Source organism: Zalophus californianus, chromosome 15 (assembly GCF_009762305.2).
Source record: "Zalophus californianus isolate mZalCal1 chromosome 15, mZalCal1.pri.v2, whole genome shotgun sequence".
Lineage (NCBI taxonomy): Eukaryota > Metazoa > Chordata > Mammalia > Carnivora > Otariidae > Zalophus > Zalophus californianus.
The window spans coordinates 72,492,469-72,516,670 of record NC_045609.1 but is presented as its reverse complement, the minus strand read 5'-3'; the positions used below and the strand labels follow the sequence as shown (position 1 = coordinate 72,516,670).

At 44.8% G+C, this 24,202-nt stretch overlaps 1 protein-coding gene across 20 annotated transcripts in view; it reads left to right on the top strand.

Annotated features, from left to right (window-relative positions):
- The window catches only part of ABLIM1 (actin binding LIM protein 1), a 294,439-nt gene that overhangs the window by 110,422 nt on the left and 159,815 nt on the right, over positions 1-24,202 (top strand). The window contains exon 1 of one of the 20 annotated variants that reach the window (XM_027596952.2): positions 12,727-12,978. The exons of the other annotated variants lie outside the window; for them this stretch is intronic. Within the exon in view, the coding sequence (XP_027452753.1) occupies positions 12,834-12,978 (145 nt within the window). The 5' untranslated portion in view covers positions 12,727-12,833. Of the gene's footprint in view, positions 1-12,726; positions 12,979-24,202 lie in introns of those variants that run through there. 20 annotated transcript variants of the gene reach the window in all.

The following is a 24,202-nucleotide window of genomic DNA, read 5'->3' as shown; positions in this document are numbered from 1 at the left end:
AGGGCTTCCTTGATCTCTAGACCACTTTCAGCTTCTCAGCGGTGATGTTATGCATATTGTAGATGCTCAGTGAATATTTGTTGGCATAATTAATGAGTCAACTGTAATTTATTTCTCTTCACGATACCCTGATTTTTGCCCGCTTTGCTTTCAGTTGCGTGATGCTATGGCTTACTGCCATTCTTGTGGCTTTAGTGCTCTTTCCTGTATGTAAACGTAATAGCCAGCGAAGCATACTGGTAAAGGCTTAGCACTCTTACTGTATTTTATTCAGGAAGGGAAAAACTATATTGTGTAATTCAGATCCAAACCAAGAACAATTTAAGTTCTAAATATTTCTCTCCCTGTCCTCCCTCTAATCTTCCCAAACCCTAACACATCCAATACCTATGCAGAGTGTTTTCTATCTTGCTGGGGACTGGTGAGGAGGGAGGAAGGATACCTTCTCTACCTCTTCAGAAACACAGCCAACTTGACACATGGCGTCTTGTAGTACCAGCACAGTCTCTGGTTGGATTGTAGAAATGTTCGTCTCATGGATATATGTAAATACAATAGGATGTCATTATGACATGACTCATTGCCATAGAACTTGATAAATGTTATAAATCACATCCTTCCCCCTAAAACAGAATGCAGGCTAATGGACATTTGGGGTCCTCTTTGTTTATGAGGCAGTTGTTAGTTCTCACCCCTGTTCCCAGAGTTAATCCAAGTAGGTTCATTTACATATTCTAAAGGAAGAAGCGCATTAGCACACTGTGTGTGCATACAAATTCCATTATGTTTGTACGGTAAAATGATCCAACGAATCATTGGTTCTCTTGAGAAAAAAAAGAGTATATTATATCTGATGAGCACATTTGGTTACTTCAGAGTATTCTATTTAGAATCTGTCTCTGATTTTCAAGTAAAGGACTGTTTGAAAGTGATCAGAGGAGGAGCACCTGGGTGGCTTAGTCGTTAAGCGTCTGCCTTCGGCTCAGGTCATGATCCCAGGGTCCTGGGATCGAGCCCTGCATCGGGCTCCCTGCTCAGCAGAGAGCCTGCTTCTCCCTCTCCCACTCCCCCTGCTTGTGTTCCCTCTCTCGCTGTGTCTGTCTCTGTCGAATAACTAAATAAAATCTTAAAAAAAAAAAGTGATCAGAGGATTGAGACCAATTTTTCTGTTGTATCATAAAAATATGGATAACTTAGATTCTCTTTTGTTTTGAACTCCCCCAAAAGCAGACTCTGAGACAAGGATTTGAGGGCAAGTTACTTATTTAGAGGGTAATCGCAGGAAACACTGGTAGGGGAGTAAAGCTAATAAAAGGTGAATTATCAAACTAGTTACCAGTGTGGGAAGCCCAAACTGAACTACTCGGGAACTGGGGGCGATGAGGTAGAATGTGCCTCAGAGATATCCCAGCTGGGGCATTGATCTACCCACCACCTCCCCATCTGTCATTGCCTGAAAGCAGCTTCTAGTTACATTAACTCACCCATCGCGATGTTTCTAGTAACCAGGTTTGAACTGTAGAAGTGAATGCCAAGGAGATATGAGCCAACAACAGAGGGGAGAATGGATAGTCTAAGAACATAAAGAAGTTTCAAAGGAACCCAGGCAATGCTGAACAGCCAGGCCTCCGGAAGTATAAAATTCCAGTCCCTTCCAGGAGCATCGGTTCAGTTTTAGGGAATATCCTATTCTCCTGCCTCTCAGTTGGCTTCCTCTGACACTCTACCCCTCAGAATTTTGGTATCCACATGGCTCTGCGAGGTGGGGCCCTGGCCTGGCCTTACTGGACCTTTTAATACAGGGACCCACCACGGACTGGGACTTTTCTCTCTGTCTCTTAGTTCAGATTCCCAAAAGTGAAAACCTAGTTGGCCCAGCCCATTTTTTCAAGGCAGAATATAAATTGTAAGTGTTTGGCCAGCTGATGCATGGGTTTCCCAATCCCCCCACCCCGCTTCCAGTGTCTACTAATGATCCAGGCAGCCATGGCCAAGGCGAGCAGTCATATGGCTTAGTGCCTATGCAAAAGGGGGAGAATGGGAACAGAAGAGGGATGGATGGGGCAGGGTCCCCCAAGGCATATGGTTACATCTGGACAAGACTCTGTGTTGATACATGAAAGTCTTGTCATGAGGAATTTCATGCCATTTTCATGAATATATAGACTAACTAACTATGAAGATAAAGTAAAACCCTATGTAGCTAGCCTCTGAACCAGTGTATCATCTTTCTGGAGGAAAGATGCTGTGGAAATCCTAGATATAAATAAAATAGCAACATTTTCAGTTCTTGAACTAAGAATCTGGAAAAAAAAATCAGTAAAAAGGCCATGTCATCTCCCTTTTCTTAAAGAATGTTGGAGGTACATTTGCCTTAAGTCTAAGGAATGAGAGCAGACGTATAAAAACAATGCTGAGACTATGCATCATTTCTAAGCAAAGATGAAGCAACTGGGTGATGTGCTTTCAGACTCTTCTAAGAGATACCAACACTGAGAATATTGGCCCATCTGGTGCAGGTCACTCTCTTCCTGCTGTGAAAACCAGGACAGTAGCCCTCTGGGACTTGTCTCCTACCCACATCCTGATATTTGTCAGTCATAATATTGTTTTCCCATTGCTCTTTGCCTTCTTTGCTCAGGACACTGCCATTTTCTTCTGGAACCATAACCCAGTAATTGTGGTATCAGGTCCATGTTTAATAGAATTTGCTGCTCCTACTAGTGTCTTTATAAGAGCTGCACTCCTGAGTGCATGTTGACTCATTTCGTAATTGGCTAGATGTTGTTGTTAAGCTGTTTTCCCAAGAAGGGTGTGTGGATGTGTATTTCCTGAACCCCCTTGTGTTTGTGGTGGTTTGCCTGTTGCCTGTCTGAACATTTTGACTGCATGTAAGTTTCCTGAGAACCTTTCCTTCTCAAGATTTCCAAGTATTGCCCCATGGTCTTCTACACATCAGTGTTGCTGTTAAGAAGTCGGAGGTAAGCCTGAGCTTTTCTCTATGGGTTATAGGTTTTTCCTGCTTGGATAATTGGAAAATGATACCCTTTGAAGTTCAGAAGTTCAGGCTAGGGCTTGGACTTAGCATTCTATGTCAAATTTTGCCAGGATATTGTATCTATACTCTTTAAATCTGCAAGTTCAAACTTACTTTCTTTCGTTTTTAAGATTTTATTTATTTAAGAGAGAGAGAAAAAAAAGAGAGCACAAGGTGGGGGAGGGGCAGAGAGAGCGGGAGAAGCAGACTCTACGCTGAGCAGGGAGCCCAATGCGGGACTTGATCCCAGGACCCCAGAATCATGACCTGAGCCAAAGTCAGACACTTAACCAGTTGAGCCACCCAGGCACCCCTCAAACCTGTTTTCCTTTCCAGGAAGTCCTTGTGGGTTAATCTTTGAATATAGCTTCTGCTTCTTAACGTTCTCCACATCTAGGACATAAGGGTTTTTTTTTTAAGTCTTCTTTTATTTTGAACATCTGTTGACTTCCTCTCATTGTTTGAGGTGCTTTGTTCTGCATTCACTGAGATCATTTCAAGCTCGTTCCTATTCTAGGAAATGGATATGGTATCAGTGTCCTGTTCTTTGGTGTTTCATTTATTGCTATGGATACCATCTTGGTCTTCAGTGTTCATTCCTTATTTCTGTCCTCTTTCCCTTCACCTCATTTTGTCGTGGCTTCATCTCACTCTGAAGCTCTTTTTTTTTTTTTTTTTTTTAATTTCACGCACCAATGCAACATTCTGCATCCATGCCCACTCCCCTTTCCTCTGGTCACTACACAGAAGCCAGGACAATCCTGGGCAGGAAAAGGGCAGATAGTGCACCTTTCTCTGCTCAAAACCTCCAGGGGCTTCCTGCCTCACTCACTTATAAAACCCAAGGTCTTTGCCAGGATCTGTGGGCCCCAGCGCCTCCAGCCTCTCTGGCCCCTATGGGGCCTTGAATACACCAGGTGGCTCCACCTTATGACCTTCGCTCTTATCATTCACTCTGTCTGGGGTGCTCTTTCCTCAGATGTCATGCTGCTGGTGCTCCCGCCCCCATCAGGCCTACTCAGATGACACTTTCTCAAAGAGGCTTTCCTGGGCCACCTGCTTAAAACCCCAGTTCCTTTCCCCAACCCGTTCTTCTCCAGCCTCGATCCCCCGCCGAGTTCTTATCATTTATGTCATTTATATATTTTTACTTATATATTTTATTGTATTATCGTCCCCCCTCCCCAACTGGACCCAGCAAAGATTTCTCTTTTGTTTGCTATGATATCCCAGCACAGAACAAGATCTGACACTTAGTAAGCACTCAGTCATACTTGCTGAATGAGTGAGTGGGTTGAGGAGAATAACTTTGTCTTCCTGGGAAGATTTCCTAACCCTGACGTCCATTCTCGCTTTAACAGTGGGCATCACACGCCTTCTGTCATTTAGCAGCAAAGGTCGTATACCAAGGTATCAAGAGGTACTAAAATTCTTCAAGGCATTATAAGTTAAGTCCCCCAGATTCAACATTTTCAAAAGGCCCCTGATATCCTAAAATGGTTTTGAAAACTGGGGTTTTACCATTTTCAAGCCTGTCCTATTTTGTTGTAAATTGATGAAGAAGTAAGAAGCCAAACCATTACAATCGTTACTGCCTTTCCTTGTACTTGGTCTCAGTGTAGGGCAATTTCATCTCATATGGAGCATCTCTCATCCTCACCAGGTGCCTGGCACAGAATTTGCAGGGCCCTGTGCAAAAGGAAAATGTGGGACACCTTGTTTAAAGTGCAGAAATCAAATACCATTAAATGTACTAAAATATAGGGGTTCCTGGGTGGCTCGGTTTGTTAGGGGCACCTGGGTGGTTCAGTTGGTTAAGCGTCTGCCTTTAGCTCAGGTCATGATCCCAGAGTCCTGGGATGGAGCCCCTCATCAAGCTCCCTGCTCAGCGGGGAGTCTGCTTCTCTTTCTCCCTCTGTGTGCTCTCTCTCTTACTCTCGCTCTCAAATAAAAATAAATAAAATCCTAAAAATAAAAAGGTTCTAAAATATAAAGCCTTTTTCCTTAGTCCACACTCTTTCTCACCTTGTCATAGTGTTTCTATTTGCTCCCAAATAAAGTAAAATTTTATTTTTTAATTTCTAAAAAGATTTTATTTATTTATTAGAGAGAGAGAGCATGAGTGGGAGGGGCAGAGAGAGAGAGGGAGAGAGAATCTGAAGCAGACCCTGTGCCCGACGTGGGGCTCGATCTCACAACCCTGAGATCACGACCTGAGCTGAAACCAAGAGTGGGCAGCCCAACCGACTGTGCCACCCAGGCACCCCTAAAGTAAAATTTTAAATTATTAACATGAATTGGACCATTCATGTTTATATTGTGCAGTGCTCATTTTAAATGCAAATAGAAGAGCATTTAGCTCATATGTGCAATCACTGAAATTACACAATCTCATAGATTATAGATCCATATGTATTTCATTCTTTAAAGAAGAGTGGGATTCTACACACAGCTAACTCAACTATTTTAATTTTGCCTCTGGATCCACGCACATTCTGCCAGGGTGCTCTGTCTCTGCTTGCTGATGGAAGGAAGGGGTCAGTGGATTGTCCTACCTTCCTTTTCTTCTGTGTCATCATTTTCAGTGTAAGTGGTTGGCTAATACAAGGAGGTAACATGAGTCAGAAAGGATAGGATAGGGTTCCTTGGTTGGTTGTTTTCCAGAACACCACTGCCTTCTTTCTGCATTTGAAGCAAGTATTCCAATTTGAATGGAAATTGACCTCTCAGCACCCCTGTTTTTCCAGTGGTAGATGTAACTGCACTTTAACTTGCCTTTGCCCAGAGTCTCCCTGAACTGCATTCATCTTAGGTCCACTGGAGTTCTGTGCTCATGGCGCCCTGTAAACACCATCTGCAAATGGGGCGGCAGGAGTGACGTCACACATCCTGCATCTGTCTCATCTGCTCACATGCATACTCTGTTGTCCCAGCGGATGTCATCAATAAAACACAAGTTCAGCGATAAAATTCTTACAAATATCAATGTGACAAGAGCAAAGCGTTAAACCAAATGGAGGACCCTTCTGAGCACGGGTCCTGCATAACCACACAGGCTGCACGCCCTTGAAGCAGTCTGGTCCCCACCACCTCACAAGTGGAGCGTATTATTACTGTTCACAGAGGAGACTGTGGAAACCCAGAGACAGCAAATGGGCCCAAGTTTACTCAGACTATATGGCGGAGCTGGGATTCAAACCCTGCTGTGTTTGATCAGGGCTGCCTCTGTGGCCAGTGTGACAGGGTGGCATAACCACTGGGTAGAGGTAGGACATCAGGAGTTTTGACCCATGTCTAAGTAACTGCATAACCTTGGACAAGTCTGCCTTAGGGCTTGCTTTTTATCTTGCATATACATCTTACAGGAAATTGATGCCTATTTTTTCCCACATGTTCTAGTGTTTTCCAAACAGTGTTGGGTGCACAGCCCCTTCTCTCCTTGCACCAAGAACTGGAGAAACCCACTGAGACGTGTGTTGAGTGACAGGGGTGCCCTTCTGATGGCAGCAAATGTGCTAATGGCTGTGCATGTGGCATGCTTCATTTGGCCTGTCCCACAGAGGATGGCTGAAATGTCAGAGGAGAATGAGAGAGAAGTTACTTTCTGGGAGTGCGCCAGAGTGGGAGTGGGCATAATTAGAGTTGTGAGGCTAAAAATGAGGGGGGTGAATGCAGGCTTTGTAAACCCTGCAACAATTCTTTGACCCAATTCCCCAATTTTCAGCTTGTCTTCCTATGTAAACCATAGAAATGCTAGTCCTTGAGAATGATTCCACAGGATGAGTGATTGAATTGTATCTTAAAAGACGCAATATGTAGATCTGGTATACCATCCTCCCCTGTCCAGCCAAGGATGAGTCCAACAGGCCAAGGTTATGATACTGTTTACCTAGCAGGGCCTATCATAAGAAGTTCAAGAACTAATGAAGGGCAAGGTATCGAGAGAAGATTGTTCTATACAAACAAGGCGAAATGCAACATCATTTCTATTGTGCCAGGTTTTTTGGAAATGCCAAAGAAGTCAATGTGCGTTGAGTGCATCTTGACTCAAAAAGCGTGTGTGTGTGTGTGTGTGTGTGTGTATGTGTGTGTGTTGGCGGGGGTTACAGGGAAAGAGAGCCTCTTTCATGACCTCCATGAAAGGGAAGGCCCAACAGAGCAAAGGGAGGGCCTGTGGTTTTGGATCTTCTCTTGTGTGTGAAGTATAATATTATCTCATCCAATTGGTATGGGGATTAAATGAGGTGATAAATGTAAACAGACTAGAATGGTGGCTGGCACATTATAAACATTCTGTAAATGGTGACAAAAGTAGTTTTGAGGGTTAGTTAAGATGACTACTTGGTTACCTTTCTTTTCAGCTTGCTTTCTCTCCAAGGTGAATTATGGGTTTGCATCTTGGCAAATGCTTTCAAGCAACTGCTAAATTGACTTATGTATGAGACTGAATTTACTTTTATTTTACTTGAGTTAGATTTTTAAATCAGTCTATTTGACTATAAAAAATGAAAAAAAAACAATGAACACTTATCTGGTATTTTGACTTACTTTGGTGAGCTAGGGACATTTATTATTAATATTCATCAAATATTGCATTCCTGCTTTGTGCCTATCACTGTGCGAATACAGATACTCAAACGTGACCCCTTCCCTCGGAAAGCCTGGAGCCTTTTGCAAAAATAAACATGTAAATCTTCAATGCACTGTAGTCAAGCCCAGAGCACTGGTGGCCCTAAGGACCAGGAAAAAGGGAGTGTTGCTAAGGAAACCATTCCAGTTCCAGATGACAGAAAGTGGCCGTTGTTCTTCCCTACTACCTGTATTTCTACCTAGAAAATACTAAAGAAAAAAGATAAAACTAATAATAAGCTTTTTTAAAGGGCTTTTTCCCAAGTGATTCAGAACTATTTCTGTATTTCTTGTGAACTTCTCACATGCCTCCAATTAGGCTAAAATCTGTGAAACTCTTTACTATCAAGAGAACCTTTGAATTCGGGTAATAGGTTCCAGTACACGTGTAGGGAAATGGCTTGTTTCATGCTCACTCTGCAGTTTATATCTTTAGTGGATTATTTATAGGAAGCTTTAAATATACCTTAGTAATTTTTCTTAAGCTGCAAACTATTGCTCAGGTCTAAATTCAGATCTGGCTTCTGAGAAGGACTGGGGGAAGTTTTGCATACAAATGTGAAATAATTCTACTTGGAGAATTCATGGAAAAGAACTTTGCTGGGCATCGATTCCGTGAGATTCATATGGAAAAAATCCTAGGAATTCTCTGTTGAGGACATGAGAGTAGGATCAAGAGGGCTCAGACATTTAGGAATTGGTCTCAGGCTGTATGAAACTCTGGAATCATCACTTGCAATAAATTTCCATTAAGGTCGCAGTGAATGTCCGGACAATTGTTATTTTAGCCAACTGCGAGGGGTTGCTTTTTTTTTTTTAAGATTTTATTTATTTTTTGACAGAGAGAGAGACAGCGAGAGAGGGAACACAAGCAGGGGGAGTGGGAGAGGGAGAAGCAGGCTTCCCACTGAGCAGGGAGCCCGATGCAGGGCTCGATCCCAGGACCCTGGGACCATGACCTGAGCCGGAGGCAGACGCTCAACGACTGAGCCACCCAGGCGCCCTGAGGGGTTGCTTTTCAGATGTGACGGCATGGTATATGGCTGTGTTCGTAAATCTCATGTTCATTCACCTCCTGCTTTACAAGCCAGTGGGCTAGGCCAGTGGTCCTTAGTCACTTAAAGAGCTGGCGGCAGCTCCAGCCTTCTCTGCAGAGAATCTGCATCATCAGAACTTGGGTGGGAACCAGGTGTCTGCATGTAAAGCACCCCTAGTATTTTCATCCCTGGAGATGTGCAAACTATACCCTTAGCGGTCTGGAAAATTGTGAAACCCTACTTGCCTTCATGGAACTCACAGCCTAGCGGTGGGCATGAAGCCATTACCATAATCCCCGATGGTTGGAGTTACTTAAAATGCTGTGTGTGGGAGGTACATGGCTAGCATTTTATTCTATGTATCAGGGAAATATTTAAGTAAACTAATAAACATAGACACTTCCTGGACATGCCTACATCAACCCACCTAATTTGGAGGAAGAAGGCAATATCATTGGAAACAGACCATGGCAGACTTTGAGATGAAGCCAAAGTCTTTTGAACTTAATTTGGAAAGAAATGGTAGCTCAGGTTTGAGACTCTAACCATATCAGTTCTAGGGTCCTACCTCCTTGGTGTGGCATTCAGAGCCCTCTGTGACCTACCACCCAGGCCTTAGCTTGAGCCTTTCCCTCTTCCCCATGAACCATGAGCTTCTTGACACCTTCTCACTCCCTATTATCTCTGCTTGGAATGAATGATCTTTCCGCCTTTCTTCACTGGGCAGCTCTTGCTTGTCCTCTCCTCCCAGAAGCCTTTCCCGGCTCCCAGTTTTGGGTTCAGCACCACCTGGATCCCAAGGCACCCTACTTCTGTCTTTAACACCTTCCTAATTTCATTGAGCACATTTGTGTGTATGCATCCCCTCCACTAGATGTTAAGCAACTCCGGAGCAGTGGTTTCTCTCTTCTTGTGTTCGAACTGCCAGCACAGTAGTACCTGGCAAACAGAAGATGCTCCAGACATGTCTACAGTGAGGGTGATTGGTGTAAACATGATAGAAAGCAAGTAAGGACCTCATCCTTGGATTTTCTTTTAGCTGAATTCTGCTAAAAAGGATTTTGCATGCTCTTTTGCCAGTGGGTCCAAATGCATTGAGGGATGCGTGATACCTGGAAACCTGGGGTCCTGAAATTCCTGCCATACAGGTGCACAAGCAGTAGGCAATCTGTGGAAGGGAGAGGACAGTGAGGGAGTGGACTCTGCCAGGTGGCTTGTTCTGGTTGCAACATTCCCGTCTCCTTTGGCATCGCTTCTATTGAAATGATGTACCCTTGAGTTTTTGCCAAGAGTGGCTGTATGCTAGCAAAGCTTTTCTCTCCCACAAAATGGTTCCTGTCCTTCGGTCACTTGTGGACAACCCTGGCTTCATTGTGTGAGTGAATGAAAAAGGTGGCAGGGAGTCAGTTTGAGTGAATAAAACAACAAATAAGACCTTGGGCTGGTGTCTGTAATGTGAAGTCTTATCTCATTTGGGTGGAATGAGATGGAGATAAGTTCTTTGGAAATCATCTCTAAAAATAGGAATAAAAAGTCCTGCCATCTTGTGAACTTTACATTTTTCAGATTTTTCTTGATTTATTTTGCTGCACTGTAAAGTAAAAAAAAAAAAAAAAAAAAGTAGAAAATATCAACGTTTTGTTTCTGTTCCCTAAGCTCTGAACTATTCGGCCAGAGGCAAGGAGACAAAAACAATTTAGTTTTACTCTCCCACATTCCAAAAATAACTTTAGTAATACCCTCTTTGGTTATCTTAAAAGTGCCAAGTGGATGCTTTTATCCTAAAGTAGCAGTGTCTGATTGTTGGGGGAACTTTAGCCATATGACTGTTATTTAGCAACTAAATGCTGGTGACTCATTCACTTTGTGGTGCAGGAAAATTCTTTCCATGGAAAATGCAGGAGGGAGGGAATCTCTCTGAACCACTATGTAGTATTTTCCTTTAGGAAAGGCTTCTCTGAAAATGAATAGGCACCAACTGTCACTCAGCGAGCTTAGTCTCTAAAGCTGACAGAGAGCCTTTCTAAATCAGGGTTTCTGGGCACTTTATCCACCAAGGTATACAAGTAGGTTCAGAAGTAATAAGAGACCAGCTTGGTTAATAAATCTCAGGATTAAAAATTGTCATGCCGAGTAAAAGGGAAATTGAACTAATTGCATTGATAGTATCTGGAGCACTTATGTAGGATTGGATTTGGGCTAGAAACCCAATGGTGTTTTCCTGTCATGTACCAATTGGGAGAGGGAAGGAGGGAGAAAGACGAGAGAGCACTGTTCCCTTAGCTTTGAGCTGAATAACACAAAAGCCTTGGAGAGAAGTGCCTCAGAGCCTATGCAGCAAAAATATAATAAAATAAATTCACCTGCTAGGCTCACAGCACCAAACTAATTCCATTTCCCTGAGGTTAATTTTGCTTGTCAGCATCCCTTTATGAGCTCTGAGGGTGATTAGGGGTGGGAGAAGCAGACGAGTGCAGTTTGTTTTAGTGCATGAAAATTTGTAAAGGGCTCATGCCCTCCGTGCTCTTGAGCCCTGCCCACCTCTCTGGACTTGGCGGTGTTGCCCTAACGCCCGGCTGGTATGTATGAATGGAGGCTGGAAAAGCTGCTTCAAGGCTCTTCGGCACTTACACTCCAGCTGGCTGCTGACTTAGAAAAAACCTGACCTGTGGGGCTACGGTGGGGCGGGGAGCTGTGTGGGCAGAGTATGTTTCGTAGAAAGGACGATTCAAGGGTTGGAGGGGACTTAGCCCTTACAGGCTGAGACACTCAGGCTATTAATAGTAAAGCCCTGAGTCACAGATGTAGGAATGTCACAGGTGCTTGAGATCTGCTACTGTTACCCATCAGAAAACCAGCAGTAAAGGGCCTCCTCACCCCACTAAACCTCATTTGGGCTATAAACACCCTCCCAGTCAAAGATGAGGCAGGGCGATTGACTTCATTCCTTTCTGTTACCCTGGCTCTCTCAGACCCAACATGTTACAATATTTGCAGTAAATACGGTGTAATACTGGCTGTGCATTCTGGTTGGGAAAGATGGGTGGGCCATCTGCGGCGCTGGCTCTGCTGGGGGGGGGGGCGGCTACGTCTGTCTTTTTGTCTCTTGCTCATCACATTTCTCCCACAGGGTGGATGTATGTGACCAGTGGCCGGCCGAATGATCTGGGTTCTGGAGACAGGTGCTGGAATGGGGTGGGCGTGGGCTTTGTGAACCCAGAAGTCCTCTGCTCCCCGCAGACCGACCTGTGAACCCGTGGGTCAGAAATCAAAAGCTTTGTCAGCAGCCACTGCGGCTGCGCCAGGTTCAGGGGGTGCGTGGTGCGGGTGCGGCTGTGTGCCCCGCACTTTGTGGCTAGGTTCCTCCCTCATACAAACATATATCCAAGGGGCTTGTCTAGAAAACTCCAATGAAGCAGAGAGAAAGTGGATGGCAGGAAGCCTACCTAACTGCATAAGTCAGATTTTTTGCTTTGATCCTGAATTTGATCCTGGAAGGAACTGAATCCTGAAAGAGCCTCTTCCCAGGCTGGCTGTCACTGTCTCCGTCCCCTCCGGCTTCTCCCCCCATTCAGGAAAACTGTGTTGGGTGGGGAGGGGGATGGGCCGGAGGTGAGCGCCAGGCCAATCTTTATTCATTATAATTGAGCCTCAAAATTTGAAGAAAATGAACTTGGAGTCACTGGCATTATTTTTCTCTTTTTCTACTATGGTTAATTTTCTTTTATTCAGTGTGTCCGAAAGAAGCTGGAATAAGAATTGGGAGCAGCAGTAATAGGAAACTAATGAGCTAACAATTGACTAGTTTTATTTATCGAAACAGTCCCTCGGCTGTTCCTCGGCTCCCCTCTTCTGGCAATCATTTATCAGACTCCGGGAGGGAGCGTTCTGTTGCGCGTTTTCCCGGCCTCGGTGCGAGGAATGCAAAGTGGTGTCAGTGACCAGAGATTAGGACAGCGGAATTTTGCATTTGTTACAGCGGCAGCTGTAGCGAGTGGTTTCGGCCCAAGGGCAGAGTCCCCGAGCAGGGCGCGGCCGCCGAGTGGCGGCGATCGCGGGGCGGGCACGGGAGCTCGGCCTCCCGGGATGGGGGCGGGATTTTAGAAAGCAGCCCCGGACTTCGCGAGTGGATGCGGGGGGAGGGGGGGTGCTTTTCCTCGCAGCGTCTGCAGCCACGGATCTGTCCGCCCAGGAGCGCTCCCACTCCTAGACTTTATTCCTCTTTCCTTCTGTGCTGCTCGCCAGAGGACCCGGTTGCCATGGTGAAGGAGAAAGGTAATTATAAATATCGATCCCGGTGCATGGTTGCAGAAGTTGCAGTGGTGCTGCAGGGCTTGGCCACCTAATGGGGGATGATCAATTGAAAGCCAGGCAGACATATTCTTGGTGTGAGAACCTCCGTATTGTGAAGTCATTAAGAACCTTTAATTTAGCCACGGCGTCTGAAGCACATCCTATTTTCTGGAGTGTTTGCACAGCTGAGCTCCTGGGTGTGTGTGTCTTTTGATGGTTATTGCATCTTGAAATTTCTGTTGTGTTTGAGTGGCCTTCCTGCCCCCATTCTAGCCTTCATTCTCTTCCTTAGCCCCACTCCAGTCAGTAAGTTAATGAGGATGTGTAAAGAAAGGGTCCTTCTACCAGATTTCTGCTGCGCCGGGACATGCCCAAGCCCAGCTGGGATGGGCTGAAAAGAGAAGCGAGCTGTTTTGAAGGTTTGGGTGTGCTGTTTTGATCACCTGGCATTTCAGCGGCATCCCTAATCACCCCACCAAACACCTTTATAAAGGATGCGGTGTGTGTCAAAGCTGGCAAATCAAGTGACAAGGAGAATGTCAAAAGGGGGAGGGTGGGGCACTTTGCGCAGGTGTACATTATTTATGAACTGGGCGTGGTCCTGAAATTCGAGTTAAATCTTTCAGAATTGAATTATAGTTTAAATTATTAGTTTATCTGGAACATGTCAAGGAACGCAACAATCCTTGATTTTAATTATCCAGGTTATGTATAAAATGTATCTTAAGAAAGTGAAATGTGCAGAACAGAGAGCAGAAAGCAAAAGCCCCTAGTCCCTACTGTGTTGACCTTAATTCCCCCCTCTCTCTGGAGGTAAAATTGTTAATATTGTGTATCTTCCTAGACAGGAATAAGATAGGAGGAGTATAAAAATGGGATCATTCTATCATTTTTCTGTGACTTGATTTTTTTCCCTCTTAATAATATGTCTTAGGGACCTTCACCACATGATTTTATAATGTGAGTAGCCACCCTTTAATTTTGCTCTTTGGTAAGGTTGGATTTATTCTGCCACACTTTCTTGCTGTGGGACATAACTTCTTCCATAAACACTGATGTCTGTTCTTTGGGGGCTGTCTTGAACCATTTCAATGATTTATCTGTATCTATTTTCACTTAAAGCCCCTTATGGGGAATAACTTTTAGGTGAACATGCTGAACTCAAATTGATCCTTGTTGCTGGAAACTCAGTTTGGCTTTATTATACTAATGGATGGCTGAAGAAATAGGATCATGACAGCTCGCAGTGCTAAGGCTGCACCTTAGGACAAAGAGAAAGGTGGTTTTGCTCGATCCATTCTGCTCCTGTTTATCTTTCATAAGCACGTGCATTAGCTTTGGTCTTTCACCGAGTAAGTGGTAATTGAGTGAAGTGTTCAGGTGCAAATAAAGATGCTTCTAATGATGTGCCCTCTCTTTTGGGGGATATTTTCAGGAACCCTCAGAGTAACAAATACAGATGTTGATGTTTAATAAAGGCCTCGTTTCTTCATTTGTACCTTCTTCTCAACTAGAACAACCCAGCCCTGGTCTCCGTTGCTAACGGATTTGAGTGTGTGTCCCCAATAGAAGTCATTTATGCCCGATGAGAAAGGGAATTACAAAAGCCACTTCTTGAGGCCATTCCTGTGGGGCCCGGGAAGGCCGCGGACTTGCGCTGTGCGGTGGATAGATCACAGATCAGTGGTCCCCAAAGAGCAGCTCTCTCTCTAAGTCATTGCAGATGCTTAAAAACTCAGACCAATTGCTTCATAACTCAGTAGCCACTCTCCTACTGGAACATTGGCACAGGCCACCAAGGGGTCACATCCTAGTGTTATCTTAGCCCTTAGCTGCTGATTAAAGGCTGTTCTTTTTTTATTTTGAGGTCGGTGCCAGCCCATGCTGCTGCCTCCCAGCTCTCTGACTTCACCAACCTCAGCCAGCACGAGAGGTGGGCAGGCTTTGGGGCAGGCACACAAGAGCTTCTGTGGAAAGAAAGGAATTCCATCAGAGCTTTTAAAGTGAGAGGGGCCCAGGGGAGCACGTAGTCCAGGCCTTCACCCTAGAGATGAGAAAACAGGTTCAGAAAGGGTAAGTGAATTGTTCGAGGTCACACGGTGGCTCATTGGACCCAGTGTTCATCCTCTGTGTTCCATCAGATGGTGTGAATGGGTCAGTGGCTGCACCTGCCGCAGTGTGTTGACATCCACGGGCTCTCTCACTGGAAGGTGAGCCTCTCAGAAGCAGCACTGTGTCTGCATCTGTAATTCTCCGGTGCACAGCTTACCCAGTATCCGCCCACCGCAGATTCTCGACAGTTAAAACAGGTTGGCTCGTACTCAGAGCTGGGACCTGAACCTGTGTCTTCTCAATCCCGAGACTCTTCTGGTCCTCTCCATTTCTCTTGCTCCCAGAGCCACCTAGCCACCTAGCTTCTTCCTCCTGGAGCTGACACAAATCACCCTTGAGTGGGCTGGGATCGTGGTAGCCTCCCTTCCGAGGAACACGGGGGGCCTTGCGAAGGAGGGACATAGATTCCCTGTTGTGCTCACCACCTAGAGATGGCTTAGCTCACACTGGTTTGAGGCATCCTTTTGTCTTGCGTGTATCTGCCTGCTTTGGGGTCGGCCCTGGCTGGAGAGCGAGCTCACTGGCAGCTCACACCTCTGCTCGTGTGGAACGCCATTGGCGGACATATTCTGACCCTCACAATCTTTTCTTCTCCTAACCGGACGCCCATCCCCTTCCTGTTGCGGACACTTATTGATCCAGGAATCTTGATGAAACGGTTGTTTCTCTGATGTGTTCAAGGACATCTTCCCCTTGCTGTATTCTGTAACAAATAAGTAGGAGAGATTTTGTGGGTTTATCAGTCAATATCTACTCTCATCAACCTAAACTCCAGAGGCCCACTATACTCATTTAAAAGCTATAATTGTCTAGCTTATGTGTGTGTTCTAGTGCAAGCTTTAAAAGTACAAGAGGGATTTATAATTTTTGTTAGAGAAAACAAGAATGAACAAATACTAGAGATTAAGTTATGTGAGCACTCATCTAATTTAAATAATGAGGGATATTTATGGTTTGGAAACCATGTGAAAGAGTAAGAATTTAGCTGTGAGGGAGACACATCAAGGTAAAGAGGATTTTACATTTAGAGCACACCATTTTTTGTTTGTTTTGTTTTGTGTCCTAGAAGCTTTTTGAGACTGTTGGGTGGCCCAACTTGCTTTTAAGGGAGAGTGGGATCCAATGAAACTCATTCCAGTCCACCCTCAAGGGAGAGAGGTTCACCCTCCACCTGACATTCAGGTGAATCTCTCTCTCTCTCTCTCTCTCTCTCTCTCTCTCTCTCTCTCTCTCTCTCACACACACACACACACACACACACACACACACACACACACGGCAATCTTGTTTCTTGGTACCTGCTGAGAACAGTGGTGTATTGTGTCTCAAATGTGTCCTACAGACTGGCACCAAAGTAATCCTCTTAGGACACTGATGTCATCATATTTCCAGCTCCAAAACCTTGATGAGTGACAAGGTAAAGTTTAAGGCTTCCTGCTGATCATTGAGGATTCCTTAAGTCCTGCGCTTACCTCCTCCCCACCCCTATCTAAGCCCATCTTGTTTTATTTTTATTTTTAATGTTATTAAATCTGCGTGTTATTGAACACATACTAAATGACAGGCTTTGTGTTGAGAGCTTTACATACCTTGTCTCTAATCTTTGACCCAGTAAGGTCAGTGGTGTTCCTTCCCTCTAACAGATGAGGAAGAGGAGGCCTGTAGGAATTTAGAAACCTGCCAGAGATCACTAAGCTGGAAAGGAGAGGAGCTGATTTTCTACCCAGGCCTCGCTGGCTCCCAAATCTGTGCTAATTGTACTTCTGCGCCCCTCACCCCACATTTGTCCTGCTTCAATCATCATGGAGGATATTTCCTATCTCCAGCCTTGGTCACGCTGCCCCTCCTGCCCTCATGGGAAATACCTATATTCTCCTTTTCTGTATTTGTCAAAGACCTAACTCAAGTTCAGCTTCCTTATAATGCTTCTCAAAAGCCCATCCCTTCTGTAAATTCTTCTAGAATTACTCTGTCCACCTAAGTAAACACGAGGGAAATGAAACAACAGTTGAGTCACCAGTGCAACTTAAGAAAGCACTCTCTCAAGTATTTGTTGACTTCATATCCAGTCTTGTAGAACAACCTTTCCAGGAGTGAAGTGCTGCTGCCTCTCATGGGATCTGCCTCCCTCGATCCCACTCCTCCCCATACACACACAGCCGCAGATCCTGCCCGCTCAGGTGCATGCACACTGCCTGAGGTCATTGAAACCCATTTCTGTTCCATCTTTGGGGAGGTCTGGGGACAGTAGATCTCTGTGGTGTCGTGATTCCTCATGTCCGCATCGCCCCTCAGACCCCTTTTTAGTGTCTAACAGCCTCTCCTAGATTCAGGTTTCCAACCCTGCTTCCCAGATTAATGCTTCATGCCCTACCCACTCCTGGGCTTGTCTCAGTTCTTCATCTTTTCCTTAACTCGAAAAGCCCCAAGCTTTTCAAGGGGACACCAATGACCAGGACATTTTCTAAAGAAGGCCTAAAGAGAAGCTATCTATTAAAGGAGACACCATAATGCTACAGGTTTCAGAATAAATTGTCTTGATTGGTGACTTAGGCACACAACTCCGTTCTGAACTTTGCATCTTTGGAGGGAGGGGAGCTCCAGTTTTTATCATGTTCCTCTTGAGAGGGGAAGAAAAATCCAAGTGTGAATAGCTCTTACTATGTTATAAATGGAAGTGCTACTCTCCCCGGAAGTATGACTCTGCCCAGCTTACCTTCACTATAGTAGAGCTGTCCAGGTAATGGGATTTCCAAAGCTAAGGGAAGGAATTTCACATTAAAAAAATGTGCCATCTACTCACTAATGTCTACAGAATGTTTATCCAAAAATGAAAGAAGACTTCATTTGTACAACTAGAGTTCAGGCTGAATGTGTAAGTAAATCTGAGAGAAGGAATACTGACTTAAATTTACCTGGAGCTCTTGAGAGCAATTTTTGATGAGGGAGTGAACTCAAGAGCATGGAGACAGGATCTAAGCTGGAGGTTGAGCCAGCTACTCCCAGACTTTGAGAGGTGGCTCTGCCTCTTGTCTCTCTGATTACCTGCTCAGGTGACCAGGAAGGATGAAATTACCCGTGCTGATTCACAGAAGCCCTCTTTTACAGAACAACGAATTGACTTTTCCAAATACCCGCAGAAAAGACATCCTAAGGTAGACTCACCCTACCAAGAGGAAAATCTCGGCATCTGATTCACTTTGAGGAGGGGACCCCTCTGTGACATCATATTCACAGCCTTTGGGGGGGGCAAGAAAGAGAGTCCTGATATTGTTTGCCTGTAGTATGCTGAAGTCAAAATGCCGAGTGTTTTCCTGAGCCAGCATTAGAGAGCCAGAGAACTTTTCAGAAGGTTCAGCGATCGGTGAGTGGTGCAGATTTCTCCCATTGTGGTTGAGCCTGATCTGGCCACACCACAGTAGAAACCAGCCAGCTTCCTATTTCACTGTGTGTTGGTCTGATGGTGACTCATACTGAGAGGTATGTTTATCCCAAATTGGCAGGAGCTGTGTATTCAAGGGCAAATTTTGTTAACACTGGGGAGGGCGAATATTTGTATGCATGACCTCTTTTTTCTGCAACATTGTATTTGTGTTCACATTGACATGATTAATGCTATTATGGTCCAGTGTACCCTGGGGTGGGGGGCATAAGAGGCTCGTGTCTATACCCCACTTCAGTCAAACAGGCTGATTTGTTTGAATACTTGGACTTAACCGTGAAGATGCTGGCTTTCTGAATACTTCTAGGGAAATTACTGTCTGGGACAGTCATCCTCAAACATCAGTAAGCATCAGAATCACCTGGAGGGCTTGTTAAAACACGGATTTCTGGGCCCTGATCCCAGAGTTTCTGATTCAGTAGGTCTGGGGATAGGCCTGAGGTTTTGCATTTCGAGCGATTTCCAGGTGGTATTGATGCTCTTGGTCTAGGGACATGATCTAGGTAGTCCATGGTTTCTGTGGGTAAAATGATCGCCCTTTAAGCAGATAAGTGAGAACTTTTATGTAAGTAGCCTCTCCATTCCATTTGACTATCTTGTTTACAATGCACAGAAGTCAAAGAGAAAGCAAAGAGCATTATTTCCACTGACTCTCCCACAGTGTAGAATGAGCCTATGGTTCATAATAAAGCAGACCTTCTGTGAGATTCGAGTGGCCAGAAACTGCTGTCAGCATAGGACACTAGGTGTGCAGAGGGTGGGCAGGGTGGGTGTGGGACGAAGATACAAAGCATCTCTTCCCGGGAGTGACTGGGGCTCAGCCTGGCTTGGGGAAGGCAGCACTAATTTGGAATCAAGGCACAGGTGTACCACTCTCTAGGCATCATTCCTAATTCTTGAAGGGTTAAATGAGCCTTTTTACTGGGCTTCACAGAGCTCCTTAGAATCCTTTGGTGAAAGATGGTTTCAGTAGATATCTTGGCTCACAAAGGCTACAATTCCCACTTTAGTCTTGGAGGAACTAAAATACATTACTCATACTTGGAATGTTTTACTCACTACTACTATATCTGGTCTATATTCTAGCTGTATTCTTTCTGTTGTTCATTACTTGAGACATTGTGAAGAAAGAAGCTTAAGAAAAATTAAGAAAAACGGAATGGTAGAAAAAGATAGCAAGGTCCTTCCATACTGGACTGTCTGATGGGAAATGGAAGGCTGAGTACCCCTCAGAAAAATGGCGGGGGTGGTGGGTTCCCAGGTCCATGGAGGGTCCCATAAGTAACACACAGCTGGATGAGTGACTGCTCTGTATGTGCCACTCATGGAAACCCTGTGCAGATAGCCATTGAGGAATAGGGTTTGGGGGCCAATGATGGGAATGGTATCTGCTAGCCTGGAGCCCAGTTATGCTGTACCTGCTCCTCTGGAAAACACAAGTAGTTCTGCCATATGTAAAGGTCCCAACCTGAAATGATAAACCATAGCAATGGGCTTAATGATCATATTGTAGATTTTGGGAGGTCTACTCTCTGCAAGGCATTTTGGGGGTAGCCTGAGACTGTGAAAAGTTCCTACCTTCAGTAGGTTATTGAATTAACCAGTGTAGAAAGGAGTGCTGACTGAGAATGTAAATCAAGGAGACATAAGGCAGTAGAAAGGGTATAAACAATATTCTGTGGGGCTTCAAAGGAAGAGTTAGTGTCTCCAAGGAATTTTTTTTTAAAAGGTTGTCTAGAAGAGGGTGTATTTAAGCCTTGAGGGGTCTGTAAGTTTCATACGGTTAGGGATGGTATTTGATTCAATTGGTATCCATAAGACAGTGTCTTCTCCATAGTAAGTGCTGAGTGATGCTGAATGAACTAATATGTGAATGAATGATATGTATTGGTTGGGAGGTAGTTATACTTACTTAAATGTGTGTTCAGAATCCAATAAGAGATAAGCAGTCTAGGTATAGAAACAAATAAAATACAGTTCTTGACCCAAATGCACTCATATTCTAGCAAGGAACAGAGACACATAAAGAAGTAGTTATGGTACAGTGTGAAATGTATTGGACAGAGAACTGTTAAAGTAATATGGGACACAGTGCAGGGAGTGATTAATTCTGCTGCGAGGTCATGGCAGGCTAGGCTTTGACGGACGAATAGCAGTGCAACAAGTGGCTAAAGAGGAAATGAGATGAGAGAGGTGGTCAAATTGGCAAAACAGAAGCAGTGAAGTACAGCCTCTATCTGAGGAAAAACAGCCAGCCGAGTTTGGCACGAGCTTCTAGTTGGCCACTTAATACAGCAGTGGACACAAGGAAGGGTAAAGAGAGGGCTTTGTGGGTCAGAATGAGTTGAGGTTGGTTAGGCCTGAAGGTTGCACGTACAGATGCCTCCAAGAGCCAGGCGGGTGACCTACATGAGTGGAGATAGGGCAAACTGGGCGGTATGTGGCCCTCGAAAGACAGAAGCTACTCTCTGGCTCCAACCTAGTTCTCACGAAGGGACATGCGCCAAAGCCAGAGTTTCCGATTTTCAAGAGTGACTAGAAATAGGAATTTTTATGTAAACTCTCTAGATGTTTAAATGTTGGCAAATGATTCAACTTTCTCTTCAAAAAAATCTTTGTAGGGGCCAAACAAAACATGTCTGTGGGCAGAACTCAGCCTTAGGGCCTCCAGACTGTGGTCTGGGGCTTAATGCAGCACTCACTCCCCACACCTACCCACAGCAAGGAATCCATCCTCACACGTCAAGACCCAGGACTTGTGCATGTATGCATATAAATGGCTGAAATAAAAGTCACATGCCGCAACGCATTTACTCTATTTTCTGTTCTCTTCTATTTTTAAAATATGCTGGCCATGGTCCATTGAACTGATTTCATGCTTCAGTAGGTCAAACCAAAGTTTGAAAACCCTTGGTTTAGAACATCTACACTAAATTTTATTGGATGAAAACAGAATGAGGTACTTTCCTGGGCAACCCCGTTTCTCTCCTGGGTACTCTTATGGTAGAGCTTAATGGGTATGTTTTGGTTAAGCTGGGTTTCTTCCCTTGCAACTGGAGAAGTTTTTTTGTTTTGCTTTTTAATTTTTTTATTTTTTTAATTTAAATTCACTAAACATAGAGCGTATTATTAGTTTCACAGAGGGTAGAGGTCAGTGATTCATCAGTCTCATATAACACCCAGTGCTCATCACATCACGTGCTCTCCTTAATGCTGATCACCCAGTTACCCCATCCTTCCACCCACCCCCCGGCAACCCTGGAGAAGTTTTGACAAAATCATTGTAGAAGCTTTTAGTGATCATTTTATCCTAAACAGAAGTTGGCCAGAATTTGGTGTCCTCTTTTTGGGTGCTTGATACAATTAAGAACTGACCTAGCTGCTAAACTGAGTAATATGCTACTTGGGTGAAGTTTAGCAGAAAAACCAAAGGAAACCCCCCATTCAGGCCTCATCAGCTTCTAGGCCTGGTATTTCTATAACTACTATTTCATTTAGAAGAATTTTTCCCCCTGATTCTGCGTCACCACTTCCTGTCGCCATGCTTACCGGGTTTCCTGCCTTTTGCATCTCAGCCCAGGAGAGAAGGACAAGTTCAGGCCTTGGGCAGTCTGTCATGCATCATGTCATCCCACCAGCCATGCCAAAGCTCCTCCCCTCAGTCTGTTGGGGACCGCATGCTATATATAGCATTCATTTTTTACCTATCAGAGCATTTCCCGAAATACTGCAATTTAGGGGCTTTGGAGAGACCTCACCCCTCCTTCGGGAATGTCTGAGGGCTGAGCTGTCCTAGCCAGCCTCCAGTGCAGCAGGAAAGGCATGGCTTTGGGTTCGGGGCATGTCTGACATGACTCCTCTCTCAAGTGAGAGGCACCCCAGCAATGCACAACAGGATTCTACATGAGCTTGGACTTTTGAAACAAGAGGCCAAGAGGGGCATCTTGCCATTGGAAGGAACTGGTATGAGGGAGACACCCTCAGGGAAAGGCCATGCCTACCAGGAAAGCCACACATCCACAGGGGGGCAGCACTAATATTGTGGTTTTGCATAATAAGTAGGCAGAAAAGGCAGATACTAAACCCGAATCAAGCCAACAAGGCCAGACAGAGAGGGGCAGCTTGCTAGGACAGAGAGCAGCAGATGCAGACTATCAGGGGTTGGGGGCCAGTGCCAGGCAGGATGACTGGGCAGTGTTTGGAGACGAGGTGCGAAGACCCCTTCTTTACAGAGCCCGTGCTTTGCTTCCCTCCAGGGCCCTGTTCTCATCCTCCTATAGCAAAGCAGCCCCTCTGGAGCTGTGCGGCCCATAGCCTGCACATCTGCTCTACCTAGAAGCCATGTGCTGCCAGGGGCTGAATGCTGGGATTGGTGTCAGGTGCACCACATCTCTGCCCCTTCCCAGAGGACAGAGAGCCAGGCTCTTACCCTGCCTGAGATCCCCCCCCTTCTCTTTTCCAGTAAAAATGGTACTGAGAACACCCGCTTTTCTCTCCAGGTGGGGGAGGTTTGGTAAGTTATTGGATGAGTTTGAGCACTGGGCAGAATTATTGCTAGATCTACAACAAAAACTGATTTTAAAAAAAAAACCATAATAACCATGACCGATTGTTTATCAGAAAGTACGGCGAGCAGGAGAAAAGGAAATGATTAAGTCTGGGAGACAAAAAATATTGTACAAGAAAGGGAATCTATTCACAGGATGCACCCCAGAGTTCAGGAGAACGATAATTGCATTCTTAAACACTGACCACAGATTTAACTGAAAACTGTGATATCACCATATTGGTGATGTTTAAAAAGTACTGGCTGAGCTGGTCTAAGCACAGTGTTAAATGTAGCGCTGAAGGCCAGAAAAACACCAAACTTTGGACACATCTGCCTATGGGCTGGCGGGAGGAGTGGAGTGGGCAATTGCCATCATGCGTTATAAGCATATTCTTTTTTTATGCAGATAGGCCTATTTGGTTTCTTAAACTTTGATAAAAATAAAAACATGGGAGAAAAACCATACAACCATCTCCATATTTTATTGTCAGGATTAATGTAAATGAGATCAGATTTGTAAAAGCTTCAAACGTGGATCTTGCCATGCCGTAGGTAGTCCATAAAGTTAGTTGAAGGTCAGCTGATCTGTAGAGTTTTTTGTTGTCTTTTTTTTTTAAGTAACAGGGTAGGTGCACAGCTCAGAGCCAAAGGGAATGGCCCAAGATCCCTCTCAGAGAAAATAAGATGAAAATGTAGGTGGTTAGAGAATGAGATCTATAATGGATGGAGGGCAGCGTCAAAAATCCCTCAGCTGGGATTTCTGGTAGAGGTTCAAAGCCTGAACTTGTGAAGCCCTTCCCTGGATGTGTCCATTTCTCTCTCATTCGTCCCTTGTGGTACAATTATCATTCCATTTGCCTCAGTGGCTTTGTAAAATTATCCCCTAAGCCTTCAGGGTTTTGTAGGTTTACCTGAAAAACAAGTTGTGTTTATGAGGGGAGAACTCTGCAGCCCGACTGTCTTGAGTTCAAATCCCAGCTCTATGGTTTGCCAATTGTGTGACCTTGGGCAAGTCATTTAACTTCCCCGTGCCTCAATTTCCTCATCAGAAAATAAGGGTGTTAATAGTACCAACTCCATAGGACTGTTAGAAGAATGGAATC